Genomic DNA, 20,202 nt, shown 5'->3' with positions numbered 1-20,202 from the left:
ACCAATCTACCTCCATCTTTCCCTATCTAGTCCGCATCTTCTCATCACATGGGCACATTTGGCTCCTCAGATTCTTTCAAAGTGTCGATTACGTGGTGGGAGCCGGACGACAAGAGCTCGCACCTCCACGCGGTGTCCGGCGTCAGTAGCCTTCGGGCGAAGCCAAGACGAGCTCCCACATTACAATCTACTTCACCAATCTACCTCCATCTTCCCCTATCTAGTCCGCATCTTCTCATCACATGGGCACATTTGGCTCCTCAGATTCTTTCAAAGTGTCGATTACGTGGTGGGAGCCGGACGACAAGAGCTCGCACCTCCACGCGGTGTCCGGCGTCAGTAGCCCTCAGGGTGAAGCCAAGACGAGCTCATTGCTATCTACTGCCATCTAGTCCGCATCTTCTCCCGCTCATTTGGGTTCATCTCCTTATATACCATTTCCTCGCCATTTCAATCAAAACAGCGTACCATGTGGAGGGCAGCCGGACGACAGAGCTCGCACCTCCACGCGGTGTCCGGCGTTAGTAGCCTTCGGGTGAAGCCAAGACGGGCTCTTTGCCATCTAGTCCGCATCTTCTTCGTAAATCTAGTCCGCATCTTCTCCCGTCTTTCTGGGCGCATTTGGCTCCTCATTTGGGTCCTCAGTTTTTTTTTTTTTTTCAAAGTGTTGATTACGTGGTGGGAGCCGGACGACAGAGCTCGCACCTTCACGTGGTGTCCGGCGTCAGTAGCTCCCATCTTTCTGCGGAGTGAAACAGAGACGAGCTCGTGTGTGTGTGTATGTGTGTGTATGTGTGTAGGTAGTCGAGAGAGAAATAATGGATTCATTGATTGATTGACCATAATGATCGACTTGTGCCGCCGCGGCGCCTTTGAGTGAATACTCCCAATGCAAAGGCCTCAGCAACGCATTGCCGTCGCCCATGCACTTATCTCACACCCCCTTTACCCTCATCCCCTCCTTCTCCGCCCACTCCTCCACCAACCCCCGATAATCCTTCACACTATGCGGACTCAAGATATCCCGCCACCAGCTCCCCTTCCTCCTAGTCCTTAGCCCCAAATCGCGCAACAGCATATCAACATACGGCAAAACATCAAACACGAAATCCGGCACACGCGCACCATAACCCAGCGGATAGCGCCAGCGCCCAAACTGCGAATGCAGTAGCGCGCTCCAGGTAGCAGCCGCCGCGTCGGCGGGTACGCGTGTCAGTGCGCCGTCAAAGTACGCGCTGATCCACAGCGCCTGAGTCTGCGCCATCAGCGCCGTGCAGGTTGTCATTGTCATGCCGGCGAAGGCGAGGGTGCGGTGGTGGTGGTGCGGGGAGCAGACGTGGGCGGGCGGAGCGATGAGCCGGTACAGGCGGAAGGGGTGGCTTGTGTTGGCGTATTCGGCGCGGTGCGGGACGGGCGGTTGGGACTTGAGGCGGGGGAAAAGGGAGAGGATTGTTGCGTTGGCTTTTTCGACGAGCGCTGAGGCGAGCTTGGTGGTGTGTGGGAGACCGAGCGAGGCGACGCTGCCGGGAGGCAGGAATGTCAGGGGCGGAGTTGCTTTCCAGCCTGTTGCGCAGAGCAAAGCGTCGGCTGGGAGCGCCTGGCCATCGGAGAGGTGCACGGTACGCGCGGAAAGATGAGTGATGGAGGCGATGTGCACGCGTATCTGCCTGCGGCGGACGAGCTCGAAGAAGTCGGTCGGGTAGTTGAGAATGCTGAGGCTGCTCGCGATCCAAAACGCGCTGTTCCACGGCTTGAGCTTCTTCGTTTCGGGATGCTTGTCGTAGCCGTTCAAGGCCTTGACGTCCTCGGCCAGAATGTGCCAGAAGGCGTCGACGATTTTGCGCCCTACCCATGTGCCGTGCAGGAACCATCGTATGAGGCCGTACCCGTCCTCGTCGCCCCAGATGCATGGGCTGAACCAGGTCAGCAGCCGTGTGGTGAGCAGGCTTTCGAGCCATTTCTTGAGAGGCGTCACGTAGGGCGGCGCCATCCACACAGGTCCGCGGCCAGACTCGCGGATGATGAGGTCGACGTAGATGCCGGCTTCTGCGTACGCGTACGCAGCATCCCAAGCTGACTTTGCACCGCCGACGACGGTGACGCTGCGACACGTTACAAGCGTGTCATCTCGTTGTCGGAAATTTTTGGCGTGCAATATGGGAGCAGCGAAAGACTCTTGCCCCTGAAATTGCGGCACTGCTGGTTCAGAGGTGACTCCCGTCGCAACGACGAGTCTTTGAGTACGGAGCGTCCCAATTTCTCCGTCACACGAGGTTCTCAACAACCAGGCACCAGATTCGTCCTGCTCAGCAGTGTCGACTTTGGTCCTGAGGCGAACTCGCTTGCTGATGAAGCGCTCCGCGTAGTCAGTAAGGTATCGATGCAGTACCGCGCCTGGCATATGTTGGCCCGTCTTGATACCGTAGGTTTCCTCATCCATGGGAAAGTCACTAAACTCATAGGTTCCGAGCATATTGTTGCTTTTCAGGCCGGGGTAGAGACGCTCTTGGCTCCAAACGCCTCCGATCGACTCGGCGGAGTCAATCACGACCACGTTTTCGGTCGGATGCAATTGAATGTACGTCTTTGTCGCGGCAAGGCCGTTCCATCCTGAAAGAGGTTAGAAAATCGTTGTCTGATCGTTCTGCTGTCTAGAATGTTCTCCAAGTCGGCAGGCCTTTCCCCAACAACTGAGTGGGCTTCTTGGGAGAGAGATTGATTTGCCTGGCTCTGCCACACGCCCCATGGAAAAGCTGCGTCCTTACCGGCTCCAATGACAACCAAGTCGAACTCCTCCATGTGTGCAAGCTGGCCGACAATGGGAGATTAGCAGCAGAAAGTTGGGACTGTCAACCGCCCGAAAGAACGCTGCGGCTGCGCAACTTATAGCAAGCCGAAAGGCCCGCCGGCCATTTGACCGAAAGAGGCATCAAGTCCCCCGATGATGCACTGAGCTGCCTGGCGATCCGATGTCTGATAGAGCGCCATCATGTTGGAAGAACGGCGTACGGGGAAGCTAACTGATTCCAGAATTTCGAAGCCAAATGACCAATCCCTTGAGGCTCTACATTTTGGAATTTTGAGCAGAATCGCTTATATTAAGTGCGAGGCGACAGACAAAGTGTCCCACGAGAACACGACAGGATTGATCTGCGTTGTGGGGGCCAAAGGAGAAACCGGGGAACCACGGGCTTGTGCGTGACTCATTCACGAAGACATCTGGCTATTATTTTGCGTCTTGTCGGAGCACGTGTAATTGAGCAGTTGACGAGGTAGCAATGAAAGCGCAACAGTCGAATTGCATATGTTCGCCGCAAGGTGCCATTCTGTCGTTCTGTTTCAACAGAAGTCAACCGAAGGGGTGAGGAAGGAAAGCCATGGCTGGATCATTGTCGACCGAGGCGATATTTCTGTTTCTGCCCCCTCTTATGTCCACTGGAAGTATTTGCGAGCGAAGATGGATCAGAGAAACAGGCTAGCTCAGGCAGATCTTGCTCGGCCGCAGCTCGATGTTGGTCTTTCACCGGGTTTCGACAAGGGCACTTCTACAAAGATAGGGTGACTTCAGCAGAAAAAAGACGAAGCAGGCGTTGTTTCTTGCGTAGATTCGTTGTTGTTTGGTTGTTGAGTAAGGTAGCGCGCGGTAATGGCGCGAACCGCAACCTAAGGCGGCGGCCATGACTTTCTTCTCTTATGCAACAGATGCACACCAAACCAACTCAACGCGACGGGTGGAAATCTCGTCATTCACTGTCTACGCCATCAAGCTCCACCATCTCTTTGGACACCGATGATAGAGATGCCAACTTCACAACTTCAGGATCTTATCGGTCACACGTCTTGCACATGAGAACAAAACATTTTCAGTCTCCGTCTTTTTTGGTCATGCAGTGGTCGTATCTTCCTTTTCATACGGTTTCAATAGCCGTCTACTTCTATCCTGAAATTCTCTGTGCTACCCTCTGCTCTGAACGACGATCGAAGCGCACGACTCACGACCCATGGAAGCTTCAAAAGTTACCGTGGTTTGCTCATCACAAGCGACCATGAAAGTTCGGACAGTTCCCCAACATGACCAGTGCCTGCTTTAAAAAGAGCAAGCGCACTCCACATTCCCCCACTCAAACATCCTCGATCCGACAAGATGCATCTCCTCGCTCTCATTCTTGGTATTTTCTCGGTTCTGGTCATACATGTCGCTGCGAAACCACCAGCAGAACATCCGAGTGGCTTTTGGGACCCAAATGACCCCCACTGGCAATGGTTCTGGAGAAAATATGACCCCAAACATGGCTACGAAAGCTACGTCCGGAATATATCGGAACATCGTCGAGCAAACATCCTCCTGACCAACGACGACGGATGGGCGGAGAAACAATTGAGGGTCTTCTATGAAACCCTGTCGAATTGGGGTCACAACGTCTATGTATATGCACCGGACAAAGACGTGTCTAAGCCGGGCAAAGTTATTGCGGACTCTCTTGAGTATTATCGCATCGGCGATGATAACCTGGGCTCATGGAAGGGGAAATGCCAATACAAATCATGCCAAGACGCAAACCCGAAAGACGTTGTTGGATTCAATGTAACGGACCCCCGCCTCAATTGGGTGCGAGGAAGTCCCATCGGCGCCCTATTGTATGGCGTCAACGAAACCAAGAAGGCATTCGCAGCCATGAACGAATCGCATACTGAGCTGGACATGGTCCTCGTCGGACCAAACATAGGTCACAATTATGGCTACAAGAACGGGAAATCCGGAAGCACTGCACTCCTCAAGGCCGCCTCCAGCGAACGTCTCAAGCTTTCCGCCATCTCTTTCGCAGGCTGGAACAAGAAGAAAACTCCGTGGTATAAGGAGTCAACCAGAGAACTGGAGACATATGCTTACTTATCACTCGGGGTTACCAATCGCATTCTCGAAAATGGCTATCCATTTCTTCCCCAGGACCTCCCCCTAAACGTCAACTTTCCGAAATACCGGCATGACAAGCAGTGCTCGCACGAAAACTTCAAATTCGTCCTCAGCAGAGCATACATGTGGAAGCCGATGTTGTCGCACGGCCCGGACTTGGAAATCTGCGATTCCAAGCATCTGCCGACCGAATGCTCAGTCGTGTCCAGGAAGGAAGAAGGCGTGTGTTATGTAAGCATCACGCCCATGAACGGAAAGACAAAGGGAACTGCCGATCGGGATAACCAGGTTGCGGCTCTCAAGAGATTGGAAGGGTATCTGTCCTGCCTGCCCAAGCAAAAGTTTTCGAAATCTTTCATGACCAACTTGGGATGCGGTTTGCGCTTTTGGGATTGGTTCTAAGCAAGCAAGTCGCTGCGCACCTGATCGTTTGGGCAGATGTTGCGCGATTCTGAAGGATGCGAAAAGATGAGATCGACTTCATCGCTCTTTTCTCTATGTACTACAGTGTAGATTATGGACAAATTATCGGAGATTTCGGCTCATCTTCAACGAGCCACTTTCGTGCCTTCAGAAACATCTCAAAGAACGTCTAATACACCGCGCAATTAGTGCGAAATAGCAACAGCAGGCAAGACGACGATGAGTCGACTAAAACTGACAAGAGAACGAAGGATTGGCGCAACATCAGAGAGCTTGATGGAGGATAGGAGGCCTGTGCACCTCGCGTCTGACGGTTGACGACAAATGACATCTTAGGTGAACGATTAGGTAGGTACCTTAGGTAGTTGTTTTGACGCTTCGCACGTCTGCTCTCGTCGAGAGAAGACACACAATCCACCGGTTTCTTCAGAACTTGTCGCAGACATTGCTTGAGAGATTTCGTTGACCATTGTCTACTCACACTGCCCGGAACTTTTCTACTCTCCATGCGCGCCTTATTCAAACCTACTTCTTGGAGACGTACTGGCTTTTGGCTCGCAGAGCAGCACCCCATTTCCATAACATAAAGGCCCCTGGAAAACCAACAACAATCCCCACTCCTGACAATATCGTGTTTCCCCATCCAAAACCAAGGTCTTTGTACATGCTCGGCGCAAAGAGGGGGATGGCGAAGCCGCATAGGCCTCGCAGAACAGTCGAGGCGGCAAGCGCGCTGGCGGCGTAGACAGTATAGGCGTCAATCAAATATTGTTGAACACACATGAAAGTCACGAACGTGCTTGCGCTGAAAATGGCAGCTCCAATGTTCGGTACGATCCAATGAACCCTCTTCTCCGCGCTCCAGCCATAGATCAGGAGGCCAACGGGCAGCATGGTGGCGGCGAGGAAGAGCAGCGGCAGGCGGAACTCTGGACGAGATTGATTGTTTGGGGAGCGCGCGATGAGGCGTTTGAAAATGCGGTCGCCTAGCCGAGGTGAAACTTGTGACATGATGATGACGCCTATGCCGCTCGACATGTAATTCAGAGATGCGATTGAGGGCGATTCGTTGTACACGCCTTCCCAAACCATTGGGAAAGTTGCTGAGAAGCGTCAGCAGAGCAATTAAAGGCCCCGGCGTCGAACATATCTTACCAGAAACCAGAAAGGCAAGCCCATAGACGTATCCTATGTACAGACTCATTACTTGCACGATTGGTTGAGTCCCGAGCAGTACAAACGGCCGTTGCAGATTGACGTTGAGCAGCCGCTTCCAATCCTTGCTGCCATCAAACTCCGTTCTCAACTCCTCGTTGCCCGTCTCTTTGATCAACGCGTCTCGTTTCCTTTGCAAGAGCACTGGAGGATAAGTCTCACGCAAACACACCAGCCCGCAAACTTGTACGAGCACATCGAGGATCGAAATAATCCAGAAGCACCATTTCCACGACACGTATTCGACCAGAAATCCGCCAGCGACGGGTCCGATGATTGGTCCCAGGAGCGGCGCGACGCTGTACACGGCGAGGGCTTTCCCTCTTTCGAGAGGCGTAAACATGTCGCTCAAGATACCGCCGCCTATCTTTCGACGTGTCAGCACAAGAACGAGTACTCTTTTCAAATGAGCTGAAAATACCGATTGCGCCGCACACCCGCCTATGCCGGACAAGAAGCGGAACGCCAACATCTGGCTACTGGAGCCCGCAAATCCACACGCGGTATTAAAGACAAAGAAAAAAGCGTTGCAGATCTGCAACACTGCAAGCCGACCATACAGCTCGCTCAATGGACTCGTAAAAAGAGGACCAACTGAGAACGCGAGCATGTAGATGGACAAAATCATGACGCCGACCGTATTCGACGTGTTCAAGTCCGCGGCTATAGACTCGAGAGCCGGCGCCGCGATGGCAGACGAAAGCGGTCCGACGAAGTTGAACAGCGAGAGCAGCACGCACGCGATCCATTTGCGCTTCTTGCTCCAGTTCTTCGGGCTGTCTGGATCTGTCTCGCTGTCCCACGTCACCTTATTTGCTCATCAGTCTCCTTCTAATTTCCTCAGCGCGCGAGAAAAATCAATGGATAGTTGCGCACCAGATTCCGGTCTTTCTCGTCCACTGTTGCGGTGTTTCGCTCCTTCAGGTCCGGCTCTGTTCCCGATCGTATGCGGTCTTCGGAATTCTTATCCATCGATGTGCCGCGCTCCATCATTTCAATATCGTCGCTCGACAAGGCGGGCGCTGAGATGGTGGCTTTTTCGACATCGTTGGGCGATGGTTGACGCGTCATTTCCTCAGATCATTTGGCCGGGTGGGTGATCTCGAGGCCGGTTCGTGCGTCGCCGGGTGAGTCGAACCGTCGAACCCCGCGAAATTCGGAATTAAAGTTTTCGAAGAAATAGAATCCAAGTGAATTTGTCGTGCTTCCGGGCTTTAGAAGGGAACAAGGCCAGGCGTCGGGGCTCCGGAACGTGGCGGGGACTTCAACACCTCAAATACGTGGTGTAACGAGTGGGAAAAGAGAGACGAGCGTTCTGGGGCCTCCGCGCCTCTAATATATATTTCATTCGGCCCGTCCAACCGCCTGGACGCCCAGGGGTGAGCACTTGGGCCGTTCGTGACAAGCCATTGGATCACATATTATCAATTGATGCGATCGTGGAGTTCTGGCCGCGGGCTGTACGGAGCGAGGGTCGACGCCCGCCTTGAGCGAGGAGGGTTCGGGTCGAGAATGTTGCGTGGTTTTGAGGAGAAATGTCCCCTGTCTATTTCAGACAGTTCGAAGATTGAGAATCATACAAGAGACGTCATCGACGTCTTCTGTCGTTTCAGGGAAGATTGATTGCTCAAATTGTCAAGTGAAGAAGATCTAAGGCTCTACGGTAAATCCTAGAACCCAAACTCCAACGATGACTGCGCCATTCCATGCCCTCTGTTCCCCCTCAACGCCAGACAGAAAATGCAAGAAATGCAAAGAACAAGACACTCATTTGACTTCCTCCAGCAACTTGCTCTTTCCAGCAAGATCGGCAGCGAGCTGCCTAAGCGGGATGTTTGCCATGATCTCAAACACACTGACCTCGACCTGCATCTCCTTTGCGATCCAGTTGCGCACCTCAACGGCAACGAGCGAGTCGACACCATACGCGCTCATCGGCTTGTTGGCGTCGATGTCGCTCGCCGGGACCATCATGAGCTTGGCGAGGCGCTCAACCATGGCGGCCGTGATGGTGTCGACGGCGCCCGCCATGTCCGTGCAGCGAGACAGCTCGTCACGAAGCGAAACCGTCGAGCCGGAGCCAGCGCCGGATCCTTGAGCGCGATTGAGGAGCGCCGCGAATCTACCGTCCTGGATCCAGTACCAGGACTCCGAGTACTCGTTGAAGGGGAGGCCGCACATGACCTGGGGAGGATGCGCGTCGGAGCCCTCCATAGCCGTCGCCATCAGACCGTGCAAGTCGGAGTTGTGCATGACCTTCAGTCCCATGGACCTCACGTGGTCGACGTACTCGTCGTGCTGGGCGACGAAGCCGACGCTGAGGAGGTAGCCGATGTCGATGGTCATGGCGCGGAGACCTTGAGAGCGGCGGTAGCTGGCGAAGTAGTCTTGGAAGATGTTGCCGCAGCCGTAGTTGCCTTGGCCGCGGTGGCCCATGACACCTGCCAGAGAACTCAACATTACGAAAAAGTCGAGGTCTCTGGGGAGCATGTCGTGGAGGTTCCAGGTGCCGTGCACCTTGGGACCGACGGTGACCCTCAGGTCGTCCGCGGTCATCTTGTCGAACAGAGTGTCCTGAGAGTACTTGGTCAGTCTCGGGTCCTTCAAATCTTGTGTTTGGGTCTTTAATCTCATGTTCGCGGCTTACCTTGAGAACCATGGCTCCAGTCACAACACCTCTGACAGGAGGCAGATCCTTAATCTGGTCCAAAACCGACTGCAGCGACTGTCGATTTCCAACATCGCAGTTGAACGCAAGCGCATTCGTGTTGTACGTCTTGCACAGGTTCTGAATGAAGTCCTTGTTGTCTTCGCCGCTGGCGGCAGACCTCGACAAGAAGACGAGGTTTCCGGCGCCCTTCTCGGCGAGCCAACGGCCGATTTCACGGCAGATACCACCCAGACCACCGGCCAGGATGTACGTGGCGTCAGGGCGAACACCGATGGTGGGAGTTCGCGGCACTGCTGGAACCATGTCGTTCTCGTCGACGCGGACAACGACTTTGCCCATGTGTTTTCCTGTTTGCATGTAGCGGAAAGCTTTCTCCACTTCGGCAAACGTGAAGAGCTGAACCGGAGAGACAGGCCTTAGGGCACCGTCCTGGATTAGACTCGCAACGTCGCTCCAGAGAGCGACGGCCCTGGGAGTCGGGTTGTTTTCAAAGTCCAACAAATTCACTCCAATGTAGCTCTTGTTGTCCAAGAAAGGCTTCATGTCAAGACCGGTATTGGCGAAGAGGTCAGCCTTACCGATTTCCAGGAAACGACCGAACTTTGCCAAGCAGTGCCACGACTTGCGGAGAGCCTCGCCGGCGAGCGAGTTAAGGATAACGTCAACACCCTGGCCATTTGTGGCCCTCATGACACCCTTGGCGAAGCTGGTATCACGGCTATTGAAGATGTGGTCTTCGGGGATGCCGTACTGCTTCATTATGAGCTCCTTTTTTTCTTGCGGTCCCACGGTGGCGAAGATCTCGGCTCCAATGTGCTTCGCGAGGATGATGGCTGCCTGACCGACACCACCGGCGGCAGCGTGGATCAGGACCTTTTCGCCCTTGACGAGGCCGCCAGCGGTGACGAGCGCGTAGTAGGCGGTCAAGAAAATGAGAGGCATCGAGGCGGCGTCTTCGAAGCTCATTCCCGGGGGCATGCGAATCGCGCCTTGGCTGGGGAAGCGAACAAAGGTAGCAAAGGTGTCGCAAGAAGCAGTCATGACGCGGTCGCCCGGCTTGAGATCAGTGACAGCAGCGCCGACGCGGGTCACAATACCGCTAACATCAACACCGAGCTTGTTCTCGTTTAGGTTGCCCAGAGCGACTAGGACGTCCTTGAAGTTGAGACCGACGGCCTTGACCTGGATCTCGATCCAGTCTTCGGGCATGGGCTTGTAGTAGGTCTCGTCTTCCTCCCAACGGAAGGTGTCGAGAAGACCAGGAGTCTTGATGGTCAGCTTGAGAGGCCTGCCGCAGCCGGTGAAGGAAACGAGCTCCGGTTCGCCCTTGGACTCGTACTTGCGCAGCGAGGCGTCAACCTTGGGGGTCTTTTCGACACGCGGAACGTAGATCGAGCCGCCACGAGCCGCGTATTCGCCATCGGGGCTCTCGCCACGGCTGTGGTCAAACGCAAGCGCGAGAATGGCAGAAGAAGAAGCCTCCAGGTTGATCGCATCAGGAGTGTCGATGTCGAGGTTGGCAAGAATGACACCGGCGTTCTCGTTGCGAATTGCGCGGGACAGACCAACCATGAGGGCCTTGTGGGGCTGGGAACATTCCATGGCTGCTCCTCCAGTGATCCAGCAAGTGCCAGCGGAACTGAGGATGACTTGGCGGAAAGTCTCCCAGTCCTCGTTGCTGATGTTGGCCAAAATAGGCTGCTCCCATTCAGCAAGCGAAATGCAGTACTTGCCCTGGACATCAGCCTCGGTGAAGGCACTCCACTGGAGGACGACTGAGTCAAGTCCGCGAGACTGGAACGCCTTTTGGAGAGTGTCGGCAAGGGCGTTCGAGGCGGCCGACCCGGTGCTGAGGATGGCGTATTCGGACGCAGGCTTGAACTGAGAGACCAAAGGCTTGGTCGAGACGATGAGCGAGACAGGCTCCTTGGACTCTTCGCAATCGCCCCTCACGTCCATGTCAACACCGCTGAAGCTTGCCTTCTTGAGCGCGACATCCCACTCCTCGACGTCGAGAAGAGGGCCGCCCTTGCGGCCATCGTCTTCTCCGAGCCACCATCCCGGAAGGGGACCCATGACGAAGCCGCAGAAAATGCGCTTGATGGTGACCTCGGACAGGACCAGCTTGCCGCCCGGCTTGAGGAGGCTCCGGCAGTGAGCCAAAGTCTCCTGAATGGACTTGGTGGCGTGGAGGACATTGGCACAGACGATCAAGTCGAAGCTTTCGGACTGGAAGCCCTGGTCCAGGGGGTCGTCCTCAACGTTGAGGGTGCCGAACTCCATGATGGAGGCATCCTTGGAGAAGCGCTCAGCAGCCTTGGCCAGGAAACCGGGAGAGATGTCAGTGAAGAAGTAGCGCGTGGCCTTGGAGGATCCGTCCTCATTGCGCAAACGCTCGAGAACGTGGTAAGTAGTGCCACCAGTACCGGCTCCAATTTCCAGAATGCTGAGGCCAGGCTTCTTGTCAGCAATGAGTCCGACGTATTCGGCCACGTTGGAGTTGAATGAAGTTCCGAACGCTCCGCGGTAGAAGGTGTAGAGCAAATCGCCCTCCAACATGACCTGCAGTGGCTCGACCTCGCGACTGAAGATTCTGGTCAGGTTTTGGCCAATCCTGTCAATCATCTGCAGGGTAATATCACCGCTGTCGGACGTGACGATACGCTTCTTGGAGACTTCCAGCTGCGTCTCGATTGCTTCTGGGTCGTTGGGAAGAGGTGGGAAGTCCTTGATGCGGTCATGCATCCACTCGACAAACAGCTTCCAAAAGCCGTCTTGAGGGACGTAATTCTTCCCCTTGCCGTTGAACCATTCAAGGCACTGGTAGATATAGACCAGGCAGACATACTCCAGGTGATCAAGGACCGAGTCGTCATCAGCGTTTGGAATGGTCCTCTTGTGGACGAGTTCCTTGATCTGGGTGGAGGAGAGGAGATCCACATCGGGATGCCAGACCTGGTCGAAACACTGAGCCCTCGTCTCCTTGGCCGATTGGTTCTCGCTCGTACCGACGGAAGCAAGGCCCAGACCTTCCATGATGATCTGGGGAGCAGCCAGGTCCTCGGTCGCGATCGTGATGGAAGACATCCAAGTGGTGTAGCTCGTCTTCTGAGCGGTGGAATGACCATGTAGCTTGGTTCCAGGGGTAGTCGGAATCTCTGCCGAGACAAAGATGCGGTCAAACGAGAAGGGAACGACGGCCTCGTTGAGGGACTGTTCAGCACCACTGATGGACGGGAAGAGCAGGTGAAGCACAGAGTCGAGGGTGGCTGGGTGGATAACGCAAGGATACTCGAAGCCCTGAGGCATGACGGCCTTGGTGTCTGGAACAGTGATGATACCGTAGCTGGCGCTGTCACCAGCATACAGCTCTGACATGTTGCGGAACGTCTTGCCGTAGTGCATGCCAATGGTCTCGACGGTGTCGTAAAGGAAGCTCCTAGCGGGAGTTGCGCACTTCTCTCTGGCCCCCTCAAAGGAACTTTTGCACCTCTCATTCTCGAGAGTCAACTCCTGCTGCATCGAAGGGGAGAGCGACGACTTGTACGTGACCGTGATCAGACCCCTGGCGTGGACCGTCCACTGATTGCTGTCCTCAGACCAAGACGAGACAGTGAACTCGTTCAAAGTGGCAGAGGGAGCAGCCTTGGTTCCAGTCCTGCGCGGGTGGAAGTTGACCATCACCTCAACACCCTTCTCGTCATCCGGAACGCGCAGGGCGCTGGTAATGGCAACGTCGCGCAGCTCGTAGCCATGGATCTCCTCGTTAGGATCCGCAATCTGACGAGCACCCTCAATCGCCATGATGACCATACCGGCACCGGGGTAGAGAATGTCGCCCTGGACCTTGTGCTCGCGGATCCAGGGATTCTCGCTGCAGCGAAGGAAGTTTCTCCAGGTCGGCTCGGTGGTTCCTGGAACGGGGTATCCAAGCAAGTCCACGCGGGGCTTCTCGCGCATGCGGTACTCGCGGCTGAGGTATGACTCCTCCCAGAAGGTCAACGAATGGTTCCAGGCGTAAGGAGGCAGGTCGACGAGCATGTTGACGTCGGAAGGCGTCTCGTTGATGGCGTTGAGATCGACGGCACAGCCCCTGGTCCAGAGCTCTCCCATGGCTTGGAGGGAAGTCTGAACGCAGTCGTACTTCCTCCTCAGCATGGTAGTGTAGGACAAATCGCTGAAGCGGTCTTCGGATCTGAAGATGTCCAAAAGGTATGACCTCAGAGCCGAGTGGGGACCAACTTCAATGAAGGCACTGGCAAAGGCCGTGCGATCGTGCGACCGCTTGGTCTCCTTGGAGTAGTGGAGCAGGGAACGGACAGCGCCGGTGAAGTTGACAGAGGAGACCAAGTTGTCCACCCAGTACGACGCTCCGAGGCTCTCAGGGGTGATGAGCTCTCCAGTCACCGACGAAAACATGGGGATCGTGTCCTTGGAACAGGGAGTTCCAAGGTTCTGCAGAGCATACTCGTAGGCGTCCCTGAAGACTGCCATGTGAGGCGAGTGGTAGGCAACCTCGACATTGAGCTTTGTGCAGTTGATGTTTTCGGCCTTGAGAATGTCGTGCAGCTCATCCACAGCAGGCTCATCACCAGAAATAGTGCATGCTTTGGGGCTGTTAAGACAGGCAACCACGGCTTGGCCGCGAGTGAGTGCCTGGATACGAGCCCTCATAGACTCGCCGTCGGCGCTGACGGCCATCATGGCTCCCTTGAGGTATTTCTGGCCGACAGAACCAGCGAATTGTCCTCTCAACCAAGCAATCTTGACAGCCGCTTCCTTGGAAATCGCGCCAGCACAGTAAGCCGCAGCAATTTCTCCGCTCGAGTGACCGACGACGGCGACTGGACGAATGTTCCAGCTGCTCAGGAGATCGACAAGAGCAACCTGCAGGGCAGTGCAGGCCGGCTGACTGAACTCAGCAAGATGGAGCCTGCTGACGCTCTCGGGACGGTTGAGCTCCTCAATCAAGTTCCAGGGACAGCCCAGAGCGTATAGAATGCTCTGGGAAGAAAGAAGACTGTCATAGAACACCTTGAACACGGTTAGGCCCTTGCCCATGGTAAACCACTGAGCACCCTGTCCGGTAAAAGCAAACGCCATCCTGGGAGCGTTGGTGTCCGAGGAACGGCTGGCTGCTGGAATATCCTCAAGGCTGTTGATCAACGAGTTGACATCCGTTGCCACAGCAAAGGACTTGTAAGGAAGAACAGTGCGCTTCTTTGCGAGGGTGTAAGCAAGGTTGTCGAGGAACTTGGCGTCGTGGCCGAGCGACTTGACTTGAAGGTACTCGCTGAGCCGCTGCACCGTCCTCTTGACACCTTCCTGGTCGTAGGAGGAAAGGGGGAAGAGCTTCGGCTTCTGTTGATTTTGAATGCCATTTGCGCCATTGATGCGAGGCGCCACCTTGACAGCAGCAGCGTGACGACCAGCCAGGCCATTTCTGGCGAGATAGGAGACAGCATCCTCAAGAACGACGTGAGCGTTTGCACCGCCGAAACCGAAGGAGTTGATGCTTGCTCTCCGCGGACCGTCATTGGGCCACTCGGTGAGCTCCAAGGGGATCTTGACGTTCGCTGGAAGTTCGATTTGTGGGTTTAATTTCTCGAACCAAAGATTTTGAGGGATCAATCCACGCTCGACGACGAGCGCAGCTTTTATCACACCAGCGACACCGGCCGCTCCTTCCAAGTGGCCAATGTTAGTCTTGACGGATCCGACGTAGAGATCTTCCTTGCGATGGTTGCCGATGGTGTTGAGAATCGCCTTGGCTTCAAGTGGATCACCCGCCTGGGTTCCTGCGAGGTGTCAATTACTTCCGCGTACATGAGGCAGCTGCTCATGTACTTACCAGTGCCGTGAGCCTCCACGTAGGCTGTTTCCGTGGGATCCACACCAGCCTGGCGGTAAGCCGTGCGGATAAGCTCTGCCTGCGCCTCGCTGTTTGGCAGACTGATACCCGGTGTCCTACCATCCTCGTTCGCAGCGGATGCAAGGACAACGGCACGAATCGTATCGCCATCTCTCAGTGCAGCATCGAGAGGCTTCAGGATGGTGATGCCGAAACCCTCACCTCTCGAGAAGCCATTTGCCTTGTGGTCCCACATCTGAGACTTTCCGTCAGGGGAAAGAATTTTTGCGGCGCCCAAAAGAATGCTCATGTCTGGGCCGAACATGAGGTTGGCACCTCCAACCACGCTCTGGAAGCATTTTTAGCTCTCGATACACGTTTGATTGGACAGAGCAGTACTCACCATCTCCGCCTCACCCGTCCGGATGCTCTGGCATGCCAGATGGAAGGCCATCAGACTGGAGCTGCAGGCCGTGTCGATGGTCATACTAGGACCTCTGAGGTTGTAGAACCAAGACAATCTGTTCGATGCTAACGACGAGGAGAGACCGGTTGCGTCTTGAGGGTCTGTGAGTTGGATGCTCCTTGCAAGCCTGCTGGCAGCTACTGCGAAACTTACGGTAAATCGAGGGACCGTCGTTATCCCGAGCCTGGAGGTTGGGGAAGTCTCCGGTGAAAGTGCCAATGTAGCCTGGTTGGAGGGGTTAGTTTTTGATACGGTCTGACTTGAATATGATCTCGACTTACACGACGTGCGTGTTCCAGCAACATCCTGCAAACTCATACCGGCTGCAACATTGTTAGTATTCGAAACAATCAGGAACGAGTAGAAACGTTGCTCTGAGATTGCACACAGAGACTGAATTGGTGAATATTTCACTCGGCTCTCATCTCTTACCGTTCTCGAAGCCTTCGTAGGTTGCTTCCAGCAAAATTCTATGCGTGGGGTCCATCGCCTTTGCCTCTTTGGGCGTGATGCTAAAGAAGGGTGCATCAAAGGCCTTGAAGTCTTGCTGAAGAAAATGGGCATGTCTGCAATACTTAGTCAGTAAAGTCTTCCAAACTAGTACCAACATGCATGGACTCACCTGGGCTGAATGCTTCCCAGACGCTCTGGGTTCGGGTGGTAGAAACCGTCAACGTTGTAGCGGTCCTTTGGGATTTCAGACCTTGCTGAACGACCATTCAGCAACATCTGCCAGAAACTTTCTGGGTCGGAGCCATCCCCTGGCGCTCTGAGCGCGATGCCGATGATGGCGATCGGCATGGAAGTGGAAGTTTGAGGTTGGATAGGGGCAGGCATAACGAATGGTCTAGTATGGGGTATCAGAGGGAAGTTGAGTCCTGAAAAGAGGGCAGAAGTTTGCGTGCCAGGGGGGATAAAATACTCGAAGTACCATTGAGCATTGAGAGCACTTGCATTGGGAAGCCCAGCCATGCAGGAGGAGGAGCTTGGACAAGCCGCGACGGATGCCGGTCACTGCCCGAAGCGAAGTCCGTCATTGGCCTGAAGATTGGGGTACAAGGGTTGTCCAATTGCAAAGTGGCGACTCCCACGCGCGTCTGAGCATTGGGACGGTACGAATCAGCTCGCTGAGTAGCTCGCGAGTCGAAGGGTCGACTGGAGGGGCCGTCAGGCAGCACGACGGCATGGTGTACCCAACGACGACAAAGGACCGCCGCGATCGACTGCCTCTCACCAAGGCAACCTGGGGTGTGTTGAGTAGTCCTACTCAGGCCGGCAGTTGACGATGGGCCATGGTGTGGTGTGTGCCTGACCTGTCCATAAGGGCAGGTACCCCTGGTGGGCCCATATGAGTCTGCCCTGAAGACTTGCAGATATATTGGCTTGTTGGAGCAGAGATATGGAACGGATTTAAACACTTAGGGCCGAAGTCGGTATTGACTTAGACGACTCCATCGCCGCCATGTCTTTGGTGGGCACTTGTTGCAGCATCGAGTCGGGATAGAGCAGCCTGTTGTCCATGCAGCCTGAAGATGTCGATCTGTTCTGCCCCAGGGCAACTCTCTGTCGAGATTGGAATTGACATCACATAACCTCTGCCGAGAAAAGAGACCAGGCACAGACTGGAAACCCACGTGTAGATAGAATGGAATGCTTCTCGGCTGTTGTCAGAGGGCTTCGTCATTGCAAAGACGCCTCTTCGCCGGAGAAAGAGTCAGGAAACACCTTGCAATCGACCTATCACGATTAGTTGAGTCCATTTCCTGTGCTTAGGGCGCCGAGTCCCCGTTCTCATCATTGGGACTGCCTGATGGAATTGGCCGTCGGATTGATCAGCAATGGTCCTGACGGTATGATCTCCGCTATCCCTGAGGGGTTTAGATCGAGAATCCGTGGGACTGTTCCACTGTTGAGAGACCCTGTCTATCACTTCTATCTCCAATTTGCCGCATTTTGACCGAATTCTCGAGATTTCCAAAAGTGATGGCGGTTTTTCGTTTAAGCTTCAGCCCTGTGTGAGAACATTAGCTATAGAGGATATGCTTAAAGTGAAAGGTTAGATGCAGAAAATTCTAGAGTAACCCAGTGACTGGATTCGGGTAATCATGATCTGTCCTAAACGGGGGCACCGGGTAGGCCCGAATGCGCCCGCTTGCCCTCCACGTCACGGGCCCCCGTACTTTCGGTGTTTTTGAAGTGACCAATGAGACGGCTCAATCGAAGCACATTCTCACTCTGCGACAGAAACAGTAAATGTATCCTCGGCGGCGGGCTGTTCAGGAACACCATCGAAACGAATATGCCAAGCCAAAGCACACGGGGCCTGGACTGTCATTGCACTCCACGAGGCTGCGCGCACGAGGTGCTCGGTGGATATAGCTCTTTTGGCAAGGGAATAACGGGGAGCTCACCTTCAGGTGTTCAGACGATTGGGAGCATTCGGGGTCAACAATTCAACTTCTTGATTTTCCCAATCTGCAGAACTGCCGTGAGAACACTTGAGCAAAATCACAACCATGGGCAGCATCAGCGCTGAAGTTCCAGAGCTGGAGGCGCAGCGAGCAGAGCTCCAGTCCAAGCTTGCTCCAAAGCTTTCTGCTGGAGCAACAATCGCTTTCCCATCGTCTGACGAATTCGAGAGCTCAAACTTGCGCTTCACGGAGTATGAGCGGCCAGTAAGCACACCGGGATCCAAAGAATCTCGATACATTCTCACGTCGGACAGACTTATTTTGCGGCCGTCAAGCCAACTTGCGAAAGCGACGTCATCGAAACAGTCCGCTTCGCGACGTCGAAGAAGATCGGATTCTCCGTCCGCTCAGGGCACCACTGCGTAACCACGACCATGAGGAAGCTACAGAACGGCATCCTCATCGACATGCGGCCTCTGAATCACATGACGTTCGACGCGGACAAGCAACAAGCAACGGTGGGCGGCGGCGTCATTACCGACGACTTTGCGAAATTCCTCCAGGGCGTTGGAATGGAGGTGACCGTGGGTTCTTGCCCCACAACCGGCGTGATTGGAGTTGCATTTGGGGCTGGTCTCGGGCGGCTCCAGGGCAAGTATGGATACCTGAATGACAACATGGTCTCGTGCAAGTTGGTACTCGCAGACGGATCTGTCGTCACTGCGTCTCAAGAGTCACACCCTGATTTGTTTTGGGCCATCCGGGGCGCTGGACACAATTTTGCGATTGCGCTCGAGGCCACGTTCAAGGTGTATCCGCAGGAAAATGGCGGGCTGCATAACACATGGGACCTAGAGTACAAGCTGGAGCAATGCGAGACGGTATTCGAGACCCTGAACAAGGTCCACGAGACCATGCCGCCGGAGCTGTCCATCTTTGTGCTCTGGCGGAGAGAAAGCGCCGGTAGTCACAAGGTATGAGGAGGCCACCTTGGGTCAATGGTCTGAGTCGAGCTAAACGCGCGCAGCATCTGATCCTCGTCAACCTCGTCTGGTCCGGTCAAGCAGACGGCGCCACGCCTTGGGTCCAAAAATTCGAAGCGCTGAATCCAGTGCTGAACAGCGGCAAAGTCAGCACGACCTGGGCCGAGCTGCCGTGGACGACCTACGGAGGACAAAACAAGGCGCTGAGTCGACCCGAAGTGTGGAAGCTTGCACCGTACAAGGCGATGGGTGCCGTGAGCGTGAAGGAGTTTGATCTGAAGACGACGCGGGCTTTCTTCGAGAGCGTGAAGGAGATGAATGAGAAGTGGGCCGGCAAAGGGTGGTTTGGCGCCATGTTTGAGTGCTTGCCGCACCATCGCACGAGGGAGTTTGCAGACGACTATAGCGCCTTCCCTTGGCGATGGGGCACGAATCACCATCTGCAAGTGTCCACACTCGACTGGTTTTCGAGCAAGGCTGACAAGCGCACAGGATGATGACGGCGACCCCGGTCAGCATGGACGACCGCGAAGCTTTTGAGAACCACCTCGATCAATGGAAGCGCACTTTTATCAAGGTGTCTGGATACGGGAGGCTCCAGCAGTACGTCAACTACGGCAACACAACCTCGACGATACAAGATCCGCCCGAGGCACTATACGGATATGAGCCATGGAGGTTGGAGAAACTGAGGGCGTTGAAAAAGCTTTACGATCCGGACAATGTGTTTTGCTGGTACCAGCCGCTCCTGTGAGACCAGTAGCGGCAGCAGGTAGACTTTGATCATTCCGCGTCTTCTTCCACGGGACACATTTCCTCGCGCAATGCAGAGAAAGCAGCAACCAGTCATGCGAGCAAGCGCAAAGAATCCACGCGCAACAATAATAGGCCATGACGCAGTGCCCGCACACAAGCAACACCCATGCGCGGCGCCGAGAAAGGCCGCAGACCCTGTGCGATCGTCGAAAATAAGCTTCGGCCACAAGCAACCCTGGACCTGCCGAAAAAGGGGAACCACAGGCGCCGGGCCGGCGTGTGCGAGGCGTCCCAAGGCTTGAACCACAAACCGGACATGAGGGTCTCGATTCAATCGACTCAGCTCCACGTTGCTACGGAATGTGCTGCTGCCACCGCGGGGTACTTGCCGCGCATCGTAGTTGGTTCGATGCTTTTTCGCCAGTTGGTTCCTGACGCGGCCTGCCAGAGCCTTACTCGCATGCCCCTCGTCGTCAGGCCACTTGCTGCCGAGGCTTGGTGAGAGCGAGTC

The 20,202-nt window shown here is 54.9% G+C and overlaps 5 protein-coding genes across 5 annotated transcripts; 2 read left to right on the top strand and 3 right to left on the bottom strand.

Annotated features, from left to right (window-relative positions):
• Nucleotides 1-804: 804 nt before the first annotated feature.
• IWZ02DRAFT_453033 (dimethylaniline monooxygenase (N-oxide forming)) lies at nt 805-2,855 on the bottom strand. The gene is made up of 2 exons (XM_066767642.1): nt 2,766-2,855; nt 805-2,610 (listed from the first exon to the last, which is right to left on the bottom strand). Exons 1-2 carry the CDS (start codon nt 2,797-2,799, stop codon nt 935-937), a joined length of 1,710 nt encoding a protein of 569 aa, XP_066622544.1. The 5' UTR covers nt 2,800-2,855; the 3' UTR covers nt 805-934.
• Nucleotides 2,856-3,723: 868 nt separating this feature from the next.
• On the top strand, nt 3,724-5,516 carry IWZ02DRAFT_453030 (survival protein sure-like phosphatase/nucleotidase). Its single transcript, XM_066767641.1, has one exon. It carries the CDS (start codon nt 4,145-4,147, stop codon nt 5,315-5,317), a length of 1,173 nt encoding a protein of 390 aa, XP_066622543.1. The 5' UTR covers nt 3,724-4,144; the 3' UTR covers nt 5,318-5,516.
• Nucleotides 5,517-5,863: 347 nt separating this feature from the next.
• Nucleotides 5,864-7,729, bottom strand: IWZ02DRAFT_520128 (major facilitator superfamily domain-containing protein; the record flags this gene model as incomplete). The annotated part of the gene is made up of 4 exons (XM_066770759.1): nt 7,430-7,729; nt 6,975-7,361; nt 6,494-6,920; nt 5,864-6,441 (listed from the first exon to the last, which is right to left on the bottom strand). Exons 1-4 carry the CDS (start codon nt 7,622-7,624, stop codon nt 5,864-5,866), a joined length of 1,587 nt encoding a protein of 528 aa, XP_066622542.1. The 5' UTR covers nt 7,625-7,729.
• Nucleotides 7,730-8,157: 428 nt separating this feature from the next.
• IWZ02DRAFT_420663 (beta-ketoacyl synthase domain-containing protein) lies at nt 8,158-16,378 on the bottom strand (the record flags this gene model as incomplete). Its single annotated transcript, XM_066765834.1, has 8 exons — nt 8,158-9,127; nt 9,201-15,022; nt 15,076-15,424; nt 15,479-15,633; nt 15,695-15,766; nt 15,823-15,864; nt 15,974-16,107; nt 16,164-16,378. The coding sequence occupies 8 exons, from the start codon at nt 16,376-16,378 to the stop codon at nt 8,321-8,323; spliced, it is 7,596 nt and encodes a 2,531-aa protein (XP_066622541.1). The 3' UTR covers nt 8,158-8,320.
• A 1,679-nt stretch (nt 16,379-18,057) lies between these two features.
• On the top strand, nt 18,058-19,689 carry IWZ02DRAFT_433591 (FAD binding domain-containing protein; the record flags this gene model as incomplete). Its single annotated transcript, XM_066766303.1, has 4 exons — nt 18,058-18,216; nt 18,267-18,926; nt 18,980-19,398; nt 19,428-19,689. The coding sequence occupies 4 exons, from the start codon at nt 18,058-18,060 to the stop codon at nt 19,687-19,689; spliced, it is 1,500 nt and encodes a 499-aa protein (XP_066622540.1).
• Nucleotides 19,690-20,202: the final 513 nt, after the last annotated feature.

The sequence above is a fragment of the Phyllosticta citriasiana genome (assembly GCF_038021145.1).
Source record: "Phyllosticta citriasiana strain CBS 120426 chromosome Unknown IWZ02scaffold_7, whole genome shotgun sequence".
Lineage (NCBI taxonomy): Eukaryota > Fungi > Ascomycota > Dothideomycetes > Botryosphaeriales > Phyllostictaceae > Phyllosticta > Phyllosticta citriasiana.
Note: the sequence above shows the minus strand (reverse complement) of the source record. Positions and strands in the feature narration are given on the sequence as shown.